The following is a 19,616-nucleotide window of genomic DNA, read 5'->3' on the forward strand; positions in this document are numbered from 1 at the left end:
TTCAGTTCACCTATAGTGCATGTCTACTGACTGTGGATCTGTGGACTCCAGAGCACCTGGAGGAAACTAACGCGAACGGGGAGAACATGCAAACTCCACCCAGAAACGCCAACTGACCCAACCAGGCCTCGAACAAGCAACCTTCTTGCTGTGAGATGACTGAGCCACCACACTGCCTATAGTAATATACAAATATTGCTAATAACCTGAACAATCTATGGGTCTTAAAGATTCTTTACTAATTAATCAGTGCCATGCCAATCAATAACCTTAATTTTTAAACGCACATATTGGCATCGCTCCAAGTAGTAATTGAACCAATATCAGTCATGATAGGCTTGTGCACTAAAAAGGGAGCTAATGACCATAACCACTGATGTCACTAGACAACAAAGACCCCAACTTCTGCTGGAAGACTTCTGTGTATTTATAAACCAGAAGACTATAGTTGCAGAGCTCAGACCTCACTCTCATTTGAGTGCCGGCACCAATTGATGGTGTAATGGGGGTGAGTGTTATGTAAGGAATAAAGTATATCCATTCAATTGTTACTGCGGAATAAAGTTTACCAGGCTAATCAGCACCTTAACATTAACGCAAAACTGGACAAAAATGGCTGAATGGAGCACGCATTAATCTATATAATATTCATTCACAAGATGAAACCAAACAGTCAAAAACAGCAGTGTGACAGACAAGAAAATATAGATGTGACTGTATTTGATAATGGTCAAGATGATTCCAGGTAGTACTCAGATGAGCATGTGTTGTTAGGTTCAACAGTTGTTATCTGGGAATATCATACCATAGAATGTCGTTACTGACAAGAAGTATCAAGTGTTCCAGCAGGCTTATAATAAGTGAATTTATGTTCATGTGATTACGTCCATGAAGGATTCAAGTCCTATTACCAGCATGTAAGCCGGGTGCACTAACAAGGCCATTGAACCAACAGCTTCTTGTGTCATTTCTTATTCACACAGTTTCTGCTAGTTCTACTTGTCCGTTACACTCACCCCACTAAACCTCACTCCTTTCCGGGTCACGGCACCAATTCTACTCCTCCTGTTTTAGACCCAATCCCAATTCTATTTTGCACTCCCAGCCCTTTCCTTGACCTTGGAAACTGAGTGTGAAGGGGAAGGGCTTCAAAATTTACCCCTAAGAAATGGGACAGCACTACCACAGTTGCACACATCATCATATGTCATCGCGATCTCTTGCTTCATATGAAATCAACAATGGCGACTACGGTAGTTATTCCAGTAGCGTTATTTTTGGGTATTTATCTTTAGGAAATCACTAAAGGCATATATTATGTTATCATAACGATATAATGTGACAATAAGCTTGCAACTATACTGTGTATTTATACCTTGGCCATATTCATCTATGTAAACACTAGTGATGGGAAGTTCGGATCATTTTACTGACTCGGATCTTTGAGTCTCGTTTATCAAGATTAACAAATCTTTTTTCTAGTCATTTCGTTCAGTTGGTTCAATTTGCTAAAATATTATTAAAATGTTACGAATTGCTTCCAAACACATTTAAAGCTAGCCCAAAAGGTTGATTGCACAACAAATAAGTCATAAATAGGATATAAGAAGGAGAAAATAATAATTCAATGTTTACCTGCTCTTTTGTCAATGAAGGCATTTGTGTCTCTTTGCTCAGCTCATCTCTTCATGTCTTCAAATGTCAGGGGTTCATTCACGTTACACTGACAGTCACATCTAATCTTAATCAATGCACAGTCTAAGCCGATAGGAGCCATGATCATTCGTTCATCACGTGACAGAATGACTTAAACCCGAGGACTTGAGAGAAGAACGGTTCAATTCTTTTTCCGGCTCTAAATGCATATGATTGGCCCGTGATGAACGAGTGACTCAGACCCGACAGAGGACTCGAGAGGTGAGCGGATGAATTCTTTTTCTGGCTCTAAACGCGTATGATTGGCCCGTGATGAACGAGTGAATTAGACCCGATAGAGGACTCGAGAAACGCATATGATTGGCCCGTGATGAACGAGTGACTCAGACCCGATAGAGGACTCGAGAGGTGAGCGGATAAATTTTTTTTCCGGCTCTAAACGCATATGATTGGCCCGTGATGAACGAGTGACTCAGACCCGATAGAGGACTCGAGAGGTGACCGGTTCAATTCTTTTTCCGGCTCTAAACGCATATGATTGGCCCGTGATGAACGAGTGACTCAGACCCGATAGAGGACTCGAGAGGTGACCGGTTCAATTCTTTTTCCGGCTCTTAACGTGTATGATTGGCTTCTGACAATGTGATGAAGACTGAAATTAACGATACTATCTGCACAAATGTGCGCACGTGCGGATGAACGAAGTGTGGTTTCAACCAACATTTCGAGAATGGTTGGTGGGCACGCTAATAAAGATGCTCCAAGAGACCTCAGTTTACTTGCACAGGTTTAACTAGTTAGCCTGTTACCCTTATATCATGCAACATGTAGCATGTTTTTAGCAAATCTTCAAGATTCTGCTCTGAAAAACCAATAATTGAATGCAGCCTTCACAATCCCCTGGCCCTGAGAAAGCCTCCATTGTGAGCAGTGAGTCTGGGCAAGGGCAGCTCAGATTTCACAGGAACAAAAGTTAAAACCCTCAAGGCGAGAAGTAACCTACAGGGGAGAACCGATGCTGGCACCAATTAGACTTTAGATTAGTTTAAGAGGATTGCAATTGTAGGGGTATAGGGAAATGTAGTGGGCGATAGGATTTGAAATGAGATTACAGAATCAAGCAAAAGGAGGTAAGCTTTGTTTAAAAATGAATAACCCAGGCATGCTGCTCATGGGGAAGGGAAAAGCGGCTGTTCCTTGAAAGGTACGAGTGTTTGCATTGACAGAGCAAACAGACAGAGCGCCGGATTAAAAATAGATGGGGTATATACCCAGCAAGACTCCGCGTGTGTTTTACATTCAAACATCCAGCAAGGGCAAAAGAGTGCCCTTCCCCATTGATGTTAACATTTTAGAAAATGCTCTGTCGGTCGTAGCCGCACCACCGGAGCTCTGAAGAAACAGGTTTTGGATCTCATAACTGCCGTTAACTTTTGATTAAAAAGCATTTCAGCTGAAGGAGCAAGCCTCATCCCACAGAGCAGGTTCAAAGAGCTTCAGCCGGAGCCAGTTGGGGTTGTTTCCGCTTAGATTACTGGGATATGCATATGCAGACAGAGGTAGTGCTCTGTGCTCTTCCAGGTCTGGTACCCCGATGTAACCTTTATCCCTCCACCCCTCAAGAGGGATGTTGTACTACAGGTTTGATAAAATGAGTGGTGCTTGCCCATGCAATGGGACATTGATAGGACACTGTTCAACAATAAGGTTGATGGTAATGTCACTTGGTCTATTTGATTTTGATTATGTACATGCATTTCATAAATTCAGTATATATATATATATATATATATATATATATATATATATATATATATATATATATATATATATATATATATATATATATATATATATATAAACACACACATTTTTTATTTATTTTTTTATTTTATTCATGTACATATAAATATATATACAGTTTAAATCTGAATTATTAGCGCTCCTGAATTATTAGTCCCCTATATATTTTTCCCAATTTCTGTTTAACAGAGAGAAGATTTTGAGAAAATTTTGAAAAAATAATTTTCTTTCATCTTTGCCATGATAACAGTAAATTATATTTTACTAGATATTTTTATATAATTCTATACATCTTAAAGTGACATTTAAATGCTTTACTAATTAGGTCAATTAGGCAAGTCAGTTTATAACAGTGGTTTGTTCTGTGTAGATGATCGAAAAATAATATTGCTCTATGGGGCTAATAATATTGACCTTAAAATAGTTTTTAAAAACTTTAAAACTGCTTTCATTCTAGCTAAAATAAAACAAATAAGGCTTTCTCCAGAAGAAAAAAAATGATCCGACATACTGTGAAAAAGTTCTTGCCTTATTAAATATAATTTGCGAGTATATAATATAAAGTACTAATATTACAAGTACTACTATTAATTTGATAATTTTGGCTGTGTAAATTAATAACATACAGTTTTAAAAAAATTGGAAAATGCTTTATTTCCATTACATTTTAAGTTCCAGACAATTAAGCATTTTTATCCATTTAATATAGATCAGCTATGAAGTGCTCATTTGTATCATCAACAATTAAGATTGCTGGTGAAACAGATATAAAGCAAACGACACTGAGAGTTAATGTGATGAAAAGAAAACATTATTGCACTAAAACTTAAATGAACATTATAACGCAAAAGCAACATTACATATGCATAATAATAAAGCTATTCTCATTCATTAATTTCTTTTCTTTTCGACTCAGTCCCTTTATTAATCTGGGGTCACCACAGCGGAATGAACCGCCAACTTATCCAGCATATGTTTTACGCAGCTGATGCCCTTCCAGCTGCAAACCATCTCTGGGAAATCCATACATACTCATTCACACTCATACACTGTGGTCAATTTAGCTTACCCAATTCACCTGTAATGTCTTTGGACTGTGGGGGAAATCGGAACACCTGGAGGAAACCCACACGAACCCGAGGAGAACATGCAAACAGAAACGCCAACTGACCCAGGCAAGGCTCGAATCAGTGACCTTCTTGCTGTGAGGCAATAGGCCCATAAGCAGCGTGCAAAATGCTGGCGGATGTTATTAAATCATTCAAAAAAGGCGCCTCTCAATGCAAAAAGCACGTTGGGTGTGATTGGCCCCTTAATGTCCCAGTCCCAAGCTCTTTGTTAATTTCCTGCCTTAAATGTAGTTTAGAGTCTGCAATGTGATAAACATGTTTAAAAAAAATAGTAGCACACATTATTATTAATATCCACAGCACAAACGGCTGTACAGTAAGTTGAATACTTGGCATTAGAAGTTAGTTCAAATCATAAACACTTAGTATGAGCAACAGCAATGGTTCCCTTACTTAAGAACAAAAGACGCTATTGATATGAATGTATATCAGGACTCACAGGCTTAAACTCCATCAGCAGCTGTTTGATTGTTCCCTCCTTTGAATGTGTTAAATTTTACAGGCGAAACCATGGGCCAAATAATTGCAACGGGAGATCTCATTTCTTTTTATTATGTTCAGGGAGTGGAGGGCACATAATAACATATAAATAACGTAATATCATAAAAGCTTTCCGGCTTTTTTTCTCCTACAGTTCCTACAGCTGATTAAAAAAAGGACTTGGGTCGTCTATCATGAGGCATGCCGTGTCCATGGCAACACATACCGGAGCTGTAACCTGATATAAAGCATATGTGCATGAGGAGTATAAACACTTTTACTGACTGCATAGACTAACCGAAAGAGGGAAAGATGGCATGGGGAACAGCCCATCATTTTTTGTATCTTCTTCTAATGCTAGCAAATTGTTTACATCAACAGTCGTGTGATCGTAAAACTTATTTTGTATTGTTTCCTTTTTCTTAAATAAAAAGGATAAATATAGGGTAGTTTTTTTGTCTTAATGAAGATTAATAAACAGTCTTTTAAAATAAAAATATAAAAAAATATATTTAGACGGGTGTAGAATTCTCTTTTTAATGTTTATTTAGAAAATAGTTTGTTCAAAGTATTTAAAATATACAACAGTATATTATTGTTATATAATTAGTTTTTTGCATTTTGTATTTTTTATAAAAAGTAAATAACAATAATAATAATACAAATAATAATAATAGTATTATTATTATTATTATTATTATTAATGTTGTTGTTATTGTTTTGTCATTATCATTAATAATATGCTTATAATTATTATTATTATTATATTATTATATAATTAATAATAATTTAATATTGTTAATAATATTTGATTATTAATATATTATTATTATTATTATTATTATTGTCATTATCAATAATAATATTGTTATTATTATTATTATTATTATTATTATTATTATTATTATTGTTATTATCATTAGTATTAACATAATAATAATAATAATAATAACAATAATAATAATAAATTATCATTATCATCATCATCATCATCATTATCACCATTACTATAATAATATTAATAATAATAATAATAATAATAAATTATCATTATCATCATCATCATCATCATCATTATCACCATTACTATAATAATAATAATAATAATAATAATAATGAGAATGTATTATTTTTATTGTTAATATTATGTTCAATATTACTATTGATATTAATAATAATAATAATAATAATAATAATAATAATAATAATAATAATAATAATAATAATAATAATAATAATAATAACAATGTTGTGTTTGTTATTATTATTATTATTATTATTATTATTATTATTATTATTATTAAAACACCCAAAAATAATTTTCATTTTATTTTAAAAGGCTAAAACTGGTAATAAATTAAGTTTTCATTTTTATTAAAGTGAAAAATTTTATACTGTTTGTATGCAGGTTTCATTTATAATGGAAGTGAGTAAAATAAATGTAACAAGCCAATTACTGTTTTGCTTTATTATAAGATGTTGCTCTTTTTCATGTAGGTGATAAATGGATGCATAACTGGTGGATCCTGTACATTAGTAATGACTGCATGGTGTACTCAGGTGTGAGGTTAGAGAAAAAAAAAATCTTGGAAAAGTTGAAAGTTAGAGATGTTTCAGTTGCTAGGCGACTAGTATGCTAATGAAGATGTTCGTCTCAAGCTGTGTCTGAGCTGTGCTGAGATATGTTTTAATCACTCTCAACGGGGAAAAAGGAGGAACGGGGAAAAAATCAAACACATTCTGACGGAACACTGTAATTAATGGATCCGTGAAAGAAATAGAGAGGTTCCATTACTTCTCACACCAAATTATCCTCAATTGTCAGGGCAGATACCTGAAGATACTGACAGCGCTGCGGAGATTAGCCAATGTGAAGTGGTGTGTTTATTCCTTGTGGCACACCGTCTTTTGACTGTACCGTCTTCAGAGAACCAGATCCAGAGCCATAACAGCCCTGTCAACCTGCAAGACCAGGCTGTTTTTCTCACTAGAACTACCAATCCGATCATATCAGAAAACATAACTACTTAACACAACTCAGGCTCATTAGAAATATGCTCCCAGGACTACATTTTTGAGAACCAACACATGCAGTAGAGGAAAATAAGTATTGGACATGTCATGTTTTTTTCCTGGAAATAATATTGCTAAAAGAAGCTGTTGACATGGAATTTAACCACATTTTGGTAAAAACATAAATAATACAAACATTACAAAAAAATTCTGAAAAATTAGTGTAATAACAATAAAATGACACAAGTAGAAAGTACTCAACGTATTTTATACTTTATATAAAAGGCTTTTTTTGCTGATGGCAAAGTCACACGAATTGCTCAGGTGTTTTTCACAGTGTGGAACAGTGCGTAAATATCATGATAGTTCTTGATCATGATCTGATCTTTAATATGTATTTTAAATCTGCTTTTTATAATAGTTTCTGTCAGAACAGCATGTGTGGATATTTCCCAGAGATGGGTTGCAGCTGGAAGGGCATCCGCTGCGTAAAAACGCGCTGGATAAGTTGGCGGTTCATTCTGCTGTGGCGACCCCGGATTAATGAGGGGACTAAGCCGAAAAGAAAATGAATGAAAGAATGAATGTCAGAAAAGCAGACTCCACCCTCTTCTGAAAAGTGTCAGCTCATTTGCATTTAAAGAGACATCTGCATTTGCTAAGCTTTAATAAATGATCTGTGTATCATTTTAAGCTGAAACTTCACCAATGCATTCGGGGTACACCAGAGATTGTTTTTTTTTTTTTACTTATAAAAGGGGCATAATATGTCCCATTGGTGAAAATGACTTCCCTGGTAGTTGTAGTGTTAAATACAGCATGTAGACAAATGTGCTCAAAGCCCTGTGCCACCTCTGTTTGTTCTAATTCTCAATTAGTTAATATACTCTAAGAAGATTAAGAACGGCGAGATGACAGAGCCAATGTCTGCACATAGTGAATCTACAGGGAGGCAGAAAGTGGATCGAGGGCTAAATTGAAGATTAGACTGCTCCTGATTAGATTTGTGAAGCTCACGGTGAGACGGAGGAAGAATCGCACACGAGCCGATAATTGATAGAAGCTGAGCAGCTAATCCACAGGAAAATATTTTGTAACCTTTGAAGCGCAAAACATTCAGATCAGAAGGCAGTGTCAGAAAACAGAGACGCGGATAAACTCTGAGGGAACGGATAAATGTGAAATCATGCCGGAATACTTCACAAACCCCAAACAAAAAGGTCGGAAATTCAAATTTCCTGTCACGAATGATCAATGTTTGGGATGCACCGCTGTATGGGGCATGAAAAATCATGGCTGAGGGGGAGAGATTGTATTAGAGGAGATGAGCAAGATAAAGAGAAAAATTCATGACTGAATTTTGGGAACTTTGATCATATTTGAAGCACTCATAGTCCTTCAAGTGAGACATTTGGTCAGCATCTATTACTTGCTGCCATTTAAGAACTGTTTCCGTACTTATCTATAAAATTGTTACATTTATAAATTCAGAAATGTTTGTGGATCTATAAAATAAGTAGTGAACATGTCACCATTCTTCTCAGAAAACATATTTCTGAAGGTTGACTTGAAGTTTTGGGCTGCACGGTGGCGTAGTGGGTAGCACGTTCGCCTTGGGAAAGGCTGAAACTTCAAAAAAAATAATAAAACATATGACTAGACAAGGGCGTCAAGGTGGCGCAGTGGGTAGCATGATCGCATTACATCAAAAAGGTCCTGGTTTGAGCCTCAACTGGGTCAGTTGTCATTTCTGTGTGGACTTTGCATGTTCTCCCCGTGTTGGCGTGGGTTTTCTCCGAGTGCTTCACTTTCCCCCACAAGTCCAAAAACATGTGGTACAGGTGAATTGGGTAGGCTAAATTGTCCATAGTGTATGTGTGTGAATGGGTGTGTGTGGATGTTTCCCAGCGATGGGTTGCGGCCGGAAGGGCATCCGCTGTGTAAAACATGTGCTGGATAAGTTGGTGCTTTATTTCGCTGTGACGACCCCAAATTAATAAACCGAAAAGAAAATGAATGAATGAATGAATTAATGAATGACTTGAAATTTTCACCAAATGTCGGTAACCGCTAAAGCCATCCACAAAGACAACAAAACTAATTAGTTTAGAAATGAAGTTACATGTAGGCCCACATGGAATCTGCACGTGCAGAATTTTGCAGATTCCTGCAGGTTTTTAGCCCACCATTGATTAGTTATTTACTCATGTAAATTTATGTTTATTCAGCTTTTAAACTAATTTTAGTAATATTACAGACAAATATGAAAATATACATATCATTTATTTACAATACAGTTTGTAAAGTAATATTTTCTGTCTTTTAGTTAATATAATATATACATAGGAGACTTGCTTTGTTTACCAAATAAAATGGATCTAATTGGATTTGCCTTGTAAACGTTAAATAAATGTTAAAAAGGTATTCTTTTTTATTTCATATATTAGGGTTTCAGTTATGATACTCACAAAATCATCCCACATAAATTCACAGTTTTTTAACTAAATTCTCTGCAGAAATCACTAAAAAATGTTTGCAGATTCTGTCTTGCCCAAGTTGCGTTATAAAATGAACTGACACAGGGAAAAAGTATTGAACACATGAAGAAAGGGAGGAGTAAAAAGTAATGCAAACCTGAGCAATACATGCAACTCCTTTCAACATACAAGAGACGTCTTTTAGAAGTCATTACCAATAATAATAATTATTAAAAAAAAAAACATTTTACACGTAAGTATAAAGTATCTAATGCATTTCAGTAGTTCAGTACCTTCTTCTTATGTCTTTCCATTGTTATCACACAACTAAGTATTTAGTGGTTTAATCAATCTTAATGGTGTTGTTTTGTTGTGAAGGCCCTCACATTTTAATATATCAGGTAATTTAATGTTCTCATTCATTCATTTACCTTCAGCGTAGTCTCTTATTTATCAGGTGTCGCTACAGCGGACTGAACCGCCAACTATTCCAGCAAATGTTTTACACAGCGGATGCCCTTCCAGCTGTACTGTGAAACACCCATACACTCTCACATTCCCACACACACACTCATACACTGGCCAAATTTAATTTATCCAATTCACCTGTACTGTATGTATTTGGACTGTGGGGAAAACAGGAGCACCTAGAGTTGGATCCACTCCAACATGGCGAGAACTTGCAAACTCCACACAGAAAGGATTCAAACCAGCAACCTTTTTGCTGTGAGGTGACAGTGCTAACCATCGAGCCACCGTGCTGCATATGATCAAAAAGATTTATATCTTTACAAGTATAATAATGCTAGTATGCTACTTAATGCTACAGTATGCAGTATGTAATAATTCATTGAAAGTATTACTGTGATATTTTTGTTTTTCACAAAATGCTACCATCCAAGCATGGTATTGTTTTGTTGTGGACGCCCTGATATATTTGTTGTTCTTACATTCGCTTTAGAGTTTGTACACACATTCTGCTTCAGACCATCATATCTCTTCAAGAAAGACCTGTTGACCTGCTTCTCAAAAGGACGTTCGTGATTGCCAGGAAAAATCAATAGCTTTCATATGAGAGAAATCCTGAAGTCTGATTCGCTTACTGAGAGTCAGCATACAGTAGTTCCTCAGTTTTCTTCCTGTTCATCATAGAGATCACAAATCCAATGAGGTAGATAAATAAACCTAAGCATCTCATTTCTCTGCCAGAGTTACAGAACAGAGCAGTGGGTTTTCCTCTTTGTTCAGCTCAACAGTGCACACAAATGGTCCGAGCAGTGGTGAGTGTGTAATTCAGCTGAAGCTTCCTGCTGTGTCCTGAAATCTCCTTCAGCATCACCTGAACCAGCCTGTCATCTCAGCAGCAGAAACTCATGATTAAAGCGGCCAGGGCTTCATTTATAAAAGCATATAATGATTATGTTGCTGCAAACTCGTGTCTCAACATGGCATAGGCCTCCAAGTGTTGGTCAGGAGCTGTTTGCTCAAATCTCTTTTGTGTACAGTAGTGTTTGTGATGTCTCTGAGAATTCATGCTGTTTATTTAACACTTGTGAATTTGTGGAATTACAATAGCAAACATGAACATACGTTTGACTGCAGTTTCTAGGTAAAATGAACGCTGTGGGGCAATATGACTTTTGTTCCTTTTCACAATAATGATATTTGTTGGGGCATATTATCGAATTCTACTTCGATATATTATTTTTGCAGGGTCCTTTGCAAAACACTACAAAATAAATAGCACAAAAAACTTAATGGTGTCTGTGATTTACATGTGAATATGTTTGCCTTGCCTATTTGTCCCTATATGGACATCATTTGGTGTCAGTTTTCTTTTACATTTGCTTTTGAAAACACTATTGGTTGGATTTAGGGAATTGACAAGCCCACCTTCTCGCGGAAGTTTACAGGAAGGATGTGTTTTTTAAAATGTAATACAGATTTGCCAAAATGTAGACAGCGCCCTCTAGTGGATTTTTCATCTGAAATGTTCAGTGAAATATATCCGGAGTTATGTATTTCATGTTTTGCTTAAATGTATAACCTGAGGCCCACGTTTTGAATGAACCTGAGCTTTATGGATATTATTTCACAAGAAGAAGTGCAATTCATCAGAAAACTCTTTTTGGACCATTTTATGTTTTTTGACTCTTTTTTTTTATTAGCATACAGGTAAATAACTAGCCTAACTAACTAAAATACATTTAAAACATTTTACATATACCTTCTATTCCTTGTTTGGCTATTCCTTCATTTGGCCCTTCCTTCCATTCCTCATTTGTTCTATTTAGGGATTGTTTAAGGCTGTTTGGCAATTTCATCCTTCATTTTTCTTATCAGCATTTTGTAGTTTAAAAAATCTCTGGGTCATTTCCTTTAAATTTTTTAGACATTTTTAAATCCTTCCAAGTTGTTTGCTGTATTTATACAGCGCACCTGTCTTGAGGCTGTTATGTTTGATGCGATTTACTTTTCTATGTGCGATTTGATTGAATAGGAATCCCAAGACCGATTTTCCTACTTTAGCCAAGACAAGACAAGACTTAATAAAGTAGTGACTGCAGATTGAAGGAAAGTAGTGGAGTAAAATTATTGATACAGCACTAAAAATGTACTCAAGGGAAAGTAAAAATACACATTTTTAAAACTACTTAGTAAATTAAAATTCTTGAGAAAAACTACTCAATTACAGTAGTTTGAATACTTGTAAATAGTTACTTTACACCACTGGTAAAAACTAGCCTAACTAATATAAATTACAAACATGCATTTATATAACATTAAAAAGTCATTACATTAAGTCCAATATTACATATTCTTAAGTTTTGACAATAAGTTATCATATATAAAACATGATATTATAGAATACAAATTTTTAACTGTGTAAATGAAATGCTAATTAATCCTTTTTAATAGTAAAAAAAATAAATCAGTCAACAGCAGTTTTTTTATTTATTTTATTTTATTACAAAATTTATTTTAAGAGTTAATGCACAGATTCAATAAATTGATACGCATGTGTTTTCTTTCTTAATTGTTTGTGTTTGCCAAATTTTGCTCATCAAGACAATATTTACTTGTCCATGACTGTGTAAAAGAGAACTTATTCTGGTATTTGCATGCCCTCTGAGATGCATTTTAGCCATGTACTTTTGCTCCTCTTAGTGTATAAGTGAATGGATTTAAAAAGCTTTCATGTCTGTGCAAATAATAGATAAACAGTAAAATTATTCTGTGGTTCACATGCATCTCATACCCGGGGCCTTGGTCCGTACGGATCACAAATATCTTAGATACGATATGTATCAGCACTGCTTAATAAAAAAAAAACCTGGCCAAAACCCAAAGCATCCATAAAACATTTTACAGCATAGTGTGCTCTCTTATTGCATCACCTAATGCTATTAAATTAAACTGTGGTAACATGAACTCAAAGCATAATAACTTGAACTATGGTCTCATATTAATTGAAGATTTTATAGCGTTAACCAAAATTGGCAGAAGTCTCTTGGTTTTGTTGTATTTAGAGCACTGATTATCTCTTAATATATCATTATTAGCAGTTTTTTTTTATTATTGCCGTCCATCTGTCAGTTGTAGATTTGCTATTTATATCAATGTCTCATCATTTTCTCTTCTGTGTTTTCTTCACAGTATGTCCAGTCCTCCAATATGGCCAGGAAGTCCCTTTTACAGGAAAAACAAGGGAGTCCTACTACAAGGTAAAGTTACTTTACATGCTTTGAACCATCTCTGTGTTTTTGGTTTCCCTGAAATGTGCTATTTTTTTCTTAAGAAGTGATCTTGGTGTTTTTGCTTGCTCTTTAGATCAGCCTTTCCTTCAACAAAAGGCTCATATCCGTGTACCTGGCTTACTGTTACAGGAATTAGTTGAGTGGGTGTTTGTTTGGTTTGTTTGCCCTGGTTTATAAAGAGTCGTGTCAAATCGGAGTGTTTTTCCTCACCTCTTTTCAGTGTGGTATTTGGATCCTGCCAGTCTTTCAGTTGCTACCTGTCTCTGTCTGATTCTGTCATCCAGAGATCTTTCTCTTTTTCAGTTCTGACTTGTTGAAGTCTTTTCTCCCATGTTAAACAAACAAAGGCGAAGGAGCTAAATGGATCAAATGAGTCAATGTCTTGGCCTAACCTTTTTTCCATAAGCTTGTATGATTTCTTTCACTTTATTGCTTTCAGATATTTGCAACAGCATTTGTTTTTTTATTATAAAAAATTATAAATATATATATAAAAAATGTAAATATTTAAATAAATGAACGCACTATATGTTGTTAAAAGATTAATATAATGTATACATTTGCACTCCCTTACACAATTTAAAAAAAATAATTAGTATAAATAATATTTAGAAACAAAAAGTATGTTGTTTAAAAATGCTGTAAATATATAAATAAATATATTAATAAAATATATTAATAAAAAATAATTCCCAAACAAAAATCTATCATTTTAGTTTAATATATTTATAAATAATCACAATAAATATTACTTTATATTAATATTAAATGTCAAAAACATATGAATGTGAGATTTTTGTACATATTTGCACTCCCTAACACATTTACCCATGTTATTCTAGACTCAGATCAATCAATCAATAACAACTCGTTTTGGTTTTAAAATTGGGGGTAGTTTTACATATATATACTACAGAAATAATGAATGAATGAAATTTCAAAACCAAACATTTTCGGTGACACATGACACACAAACCATTCTATAGTTGAAAGAGCAGCATTTATTTAAAATAGAAATTATTTATAACATTATAAATAACTCTACTGTGCCATTTGATTGATTTAATACATCCTTATTGCACAGTTTTGAATGTCAGTGTGTAAAATATTCCACCATTAGAAGAAAAAGTACAGGTTTAATGCTCATGGCTTGTCTAAAAAGCTAATAGTTTTGTACACAGAAGCCTTTTAAAGTTGAATCTGTGATAGCAAGCCTTTTAAAACGAGACCTTGTGTCTGTTTCCTTGTGCGTTTTAATAATGACTGCAATGAAATGCCTTATTACTCTCATTAGTCTCAGCAGGCAGAGGACTGGATGGGCTGTTGTGCACTTTTATTCGGTATCATGATCCCAGTAAATGTCATGGTAACAGTTACAGTGTTTTTTATTAAGTTTATTTAGTCAATGTAAAGTAGCAGTAAGTAATGTTTAAAGGGTAATAGAGTCACTGTTGACTATGTGACGTTTGCTGCTTTTTATTGAAGGAGAGGCAAGGCAAGTTTATTTACTGTATATAGCATTGTTCATGCACAATGGTAATTCAAAGTGTAGTACATAAACAGCAATAAAAGAAACAAGTGTAAGAAAATAAAAACAAAGAATAAAAAATGATGAAAACAGATTAAAATGTGTTAAATAGGTTATAAAAGAATGAAAAAGAAAAGAAATAGATAATAGTGCGATCTATGAAAGTAGCACAGTGCTCATTCAGTAATTCAACTCAACTGATTGTTGTGTTTTCAGTCGTGATGTGAATGTGCCTAATGTTGGAGCACATCTGATCATTTCTGGAAGCTGATTCCACCAGCGGGGGTGTAGTAGCTGAAGGCAGATTTATCCTGCTTCCAATGAACACTTGGAATTTTTAGTTTATTTGATCGTAAAGATCTTAGTGATCTGTTAAGTTTGTATTCAGAGAGCATATCTGTAATGTATTGAGGTCCTAGGCCATTTAGTGATTTAATGACAAGTAATAATACTTTAAAATCTATTCTGAATGTAGCTGGGAGCCAGTGTAAAAACCTGAGCACAGGAGATGTGCTCTGATTTACTGGTTCTGGTCAGAATCCTGGCAGCAGCGTTCTGGATGAGCTGCAACTGTCTGACTGTTTTTGGGAAGGCCAATGTGGAGGCTGTTACAGAAATCCACTCTGCTGGTGATAAAAGCATGAACAAGTTTCCTCAGTAGATGAAGCACTTTTTTAGAAAACTTCTTTCAGCAAACAAACAAACAACAACAACAAAAACCAATAGTTGTTACTTGCTCAGTTGATTTGATTGATTGATTGATTGGTTGATTGATTGATTGATTGATTGATTGATTGATTGATTGATTGATTGATTGATTGATTAAAGAACTGCACAAATTTTGTGTATCGTGGGTTTACAAATATGTTAAAACACGCAAAGGAGGCAATATTGAGCTATGTTCTAATTTGCAAATCTTTCTTGCACGCAAATTTGAAGGTTAGATTTCACAGTTATTTTGTAAATGGGCAGTTGACAATTAGGCTGTAAATTATTATTTTTTTTTGTTGTTGTTTAATTTCTATTGTTTGATTAAATATAACCCAATCCACTCTTTCACTGGCTTAAATATGACAATTTATTAAATATGACTTAATCCACTCATTTTTTAAAGGAATGAAATTTAAATATTTAAAATTTTTAAAAAGTATTCAGTGGCATGACACAGTGACGCTTGACACGCAAATCATTCTACAGAGTTACAGGGTGTCTACGGGGTCTTAAAAAGTATTAAAAGTTGATAAATTCGATAAATTTAAGGCCCTTAAAAAGTATTAAAAGCTATTTTGCGAAGTATTAAATTTTATATAATTTTTAATTATGCAATGTATGGTTGTATGCTAAAGTCTGCCTGAATTAAATCTGCGGATATCACTGAAACTACTGTGTAGTTTATGAAAGCAATGACATCCTACTAGATTTGAGATCATGCTGCTTTGTTTACTGCAGGAACTAAGGCAACATCATTATTTCTGCAATTCTATAGGCGCTACCTGCTGGATTTAGCTAGATTTAATAGATTTTTATTCAGTATATGAGTAATGTTTTAGTTTTGGATTAGTTTCTTACATTAATATTTAGTAAATATACTGTAAGTTAAAATCTCGCTAGTGTTTCTCATTGAAACCTAAAATGGTTTTAAGGTCTTAAAATATATGGAAAGAGTCTTTAAAAAGGTTTTGAAAGGTATTCAATTTCTTCCTCTGATTCCTAAATAAGTTTAAAGAACAGCACTGACAACATTAATTAGGCTTTTTGTGATGCCAACCACACAAAAGGTTTTCTCTTTTTAGCACTACATAATTCAGATGATCCTGTCAAAAACAAAATTCTAATCAGGTAAATTATGTATAAACAAACATACATAAGATTGTGTAGTTTGGTAATAAGCGCTGGAGATTTATGACACAAGGTGAGCGGAAAAAGCACATTTTGAGAAAACAGCTTTTGAAAATATGAATTGTAATTAAAAGCTGCAGACACAAATTGTTAAGTGTAACAAATGTAACTCTTAAAAGTATATTTGAGTGCTTTCTTTTACTTGGAGTAATAAAAATTGCTTTATGAAAAGTCCAAATCTCAAAACTGAGAGGTTCGTGAATAAACTGTGCTTTTGACTGTAGTGTCTGTCCTTTAGACCCTCGGCTACAGTGATACAAGTGGCTGACTTATTGACAGGCCTGGAAGCGGTTCTTTAGACACCTAAATGAATTTGCAGTCACTGCACCTAACACATGTGATCTATATTTAATTTGACTGGAAAATAATTCTCCCCAAACTCTAGAGACATTGACCGATGACTTGGTTTGTTTCACAGTGCACGGTCCATTGTTCTCCAATACTTCATATTCCTGTCTTGAAATCATCCTGATTTCCTTGTCCAAATGTCTCCTTATTCGACTACATGATATATTAAAATAAAATGCTTTGTGTTCCAGAGTTTCAGAGGTTTGGGTTAAGGATGTGAATATTAATGTTGTAATTTTATAGTGAAATTAGTTTTATTTCTCTGTTGTTTTTACTTTACACACAATTTTTAACAGTTTAATATAATAATCATAATAAAATCATCTTTTATTCATTCATTTACTTTTCGGCTTTGTCCCTTTATTAATCTGGGGTTGCTACAGTGGAATGAACCACCAACTAATCCAGCATATGTTTTAAACAGCAAACGCCCTTCCAGCTACAAGCCATCATTGGGAAACATCCATACACACAGATACACTACAGACAATTTAGCCTATCCAATTCACCTATACCGCATGTTTTTGGACTTGTGGGGGAAACCGGAGCACTCAGAGAAAACATACGCAAACACAGGTAAAATTACCATAACAATTATTATTTACTTTTTATATTTTCATTTACTCATTTGGCAGACGCTTTTGTCCAAATAAACTTACAATTTAAGTGTTTTTTTCTGCCTTTTCTTGCCATTTTGGCAATATTTTCAGAACTATGTGAGGATGTAGAGAAAACCTTTGTGAAAACCTATCTGGGCATGACATTGCACTTTTTCTGTCACACATGACAAAAATATTATTAGTATTGTCATAAAAAACTGTGATTTTATAAAACTTATTTTTTTATATATAATAAATTATTTTATAGTCATATTAAACTGTGTAATTCTATTGTTATTTTTCAAAGATATTTAATAATGATCACAATAATAATATTGAAATAATTTTTTATTTTGACTGTTTCAAAACATTTACTTTACTGTATATTATTATTATTTTTTTTATTAAAGACTTTTTATTGCTTTCTTCTGATTCATGTCAAAATAATACAAGCACATATTACAAATTATCACTAGTGGCCTACTAAATGTAAAGACAGGTTGTACACAGTGGTTACTATGGACAAAAGTACAATATTATCAAAAGAACCTTGTGAGTAGTTTTAAATTGTGTTACAAGACTTGGTCACAAAAGACCAAAAGTCTTTCAACATTGGGATACATACAGGGACTTCTGCTTTGTCCTTATGTAGTTTATTAAGTAAACTTTCATATGAAGTACTTTATATTATTATAAGAATTTACAGTCGTTTAATAGCTCAATCTTTATTGTACAAAACTAAAATATTTTAATTTTGATTAATATTTGTATCAATCACAATAAAACATTATTGGTATTGTTTTATAATCATATTGAATTGATCCAAAAAAATTCAATGCATAACATTATTTTTTACAACATATTTAAGAATAATTATTTAAAACATTATATTTATTAAAACTTATTATTTATCATATTAAAGGGGAAGTCCATTACCATATCATATTTTAAACTTTAGTTTATGTGTAATGTAGATGTGTGAACATAAACAACATGAATGTATGCTTGTAATACGTGAATGTAATGCTCAAAGTTCAATGCAAAGGGAGACATTGGCTCTTACAGAGTTAGCTTATCAAAGCCTACAGCGGAAAAACTTTTGGGACTACAAAAAATACATCCAGGTTAGGGAGATCATAAACTTTCTTGAGGATTCTCAACTCGCATACACCCCACGCAGCAACAGGGTGTGGCCAGAGGCACTGTGGTGTTATAATGTAGCAGAGAAAGCTAAATTGCCGCCTAAACGCTGCTATTTCCACAGACCTTGTTCAGTTTCTGCATTTGGCCTTCCAAAGAACACGACACAGTGCTTACGGTTTAATTTAATTATGTTCCAGAGAATTATAAAAAAATATATAGCTCTAGTATTTGACAAAGGACAGCTTCCAGAATCTCTTTTAATTCAGTGCTGGATTCGGCTAACAAAACTCCTCCAACTGACGAAGCTGTGTGTTGTGAGCCACAACCTGTAAGTATTTTTTTTTTGTTAAAATTGATCAATTACTTGCACAGTTTCTAGCGTTAATAGTATGTTGTTGTGAGGATGTAAACAAGGATGTAAACAACCGGAAATGCTGTTTGGCAACGCTAACAATTTAGCTACAAATTCCTATTTATCAGTCAAACTGCTGTAAACAGCCACAATCTTCAGCAGCGATGCAGTGTCTCTCCATGCGGATGCTTTCCCTGTGCTCTACATCTCAAATAACGAACTTGCAAATGATATGAGAGCGTTTCATGTTACTTACACATGCTCATTCCAAATATATGCAAAAGACACTTGTCAGATTTTATTTTATTTATTTATGTTTAGCGTTTTTTTTTTTTTTCTGATTCAGGCACAAACTGATACGGCTACCAGCTACTGTGACTGACTGTTTACACAGCACAAAAGTCTGTTCTTGAAGGCATATGCTGTTTTT

At 34.1% G+C, this 19,616-nt stretch overlaps 2 protein-coding genes across 30 annotated transcripts in view; one reads left to right on the forward strand and one right to left on the reverse strand.

The window, feature by feature from the left end:
* Positions 1-19,616, reverse strand: part of hmbox1a (homeobox containing 1a) — a 664,927-nt gene that overhangs the window by 373,112 nt on the left and 272,199 nt on the right. The window lies entirely within an intron of this gene.
* Positions 1-19,616, forward strand: part of foxn3 (forkhead box N3) — a 176,752-nt gene that overhangs the window by 104,933 nt on the left and 52,203 nt on the right. For all 29 annotated transcript variants that reach the window (XR_015512749.1, XR_015512753.1, XR_015512760.1 and 26 more), the window contains one exon: positions 13,217-13,284. Coding sequence is in view for 6 of the 29 variants with exons in the window: in XM_087289495.1 (XP_087145621.1) it covers positions 13,217-13,284 (68 nt within the window). In the remaining 23 variants the exon portion in view is untranslated. The remainder of the gene's footprint in view (positions 1-13,216; positions 13,285-19,616) is intronic.

Source organism: Danio rerio, chromosome 17 (genome assembly GCF_052040795.2).
Source record: "Danio rerio strain M-AB ecotype USA chromosome 17, GRCz13ab, whole genome shotgun sequence".
NCBI classification, from domain to species: domain Eukaryota; kingdom Metazoa; phylum Chordata; class Actinopteri; order Cypriniformes; family Danionidae; genus Danio; species Danio rerio.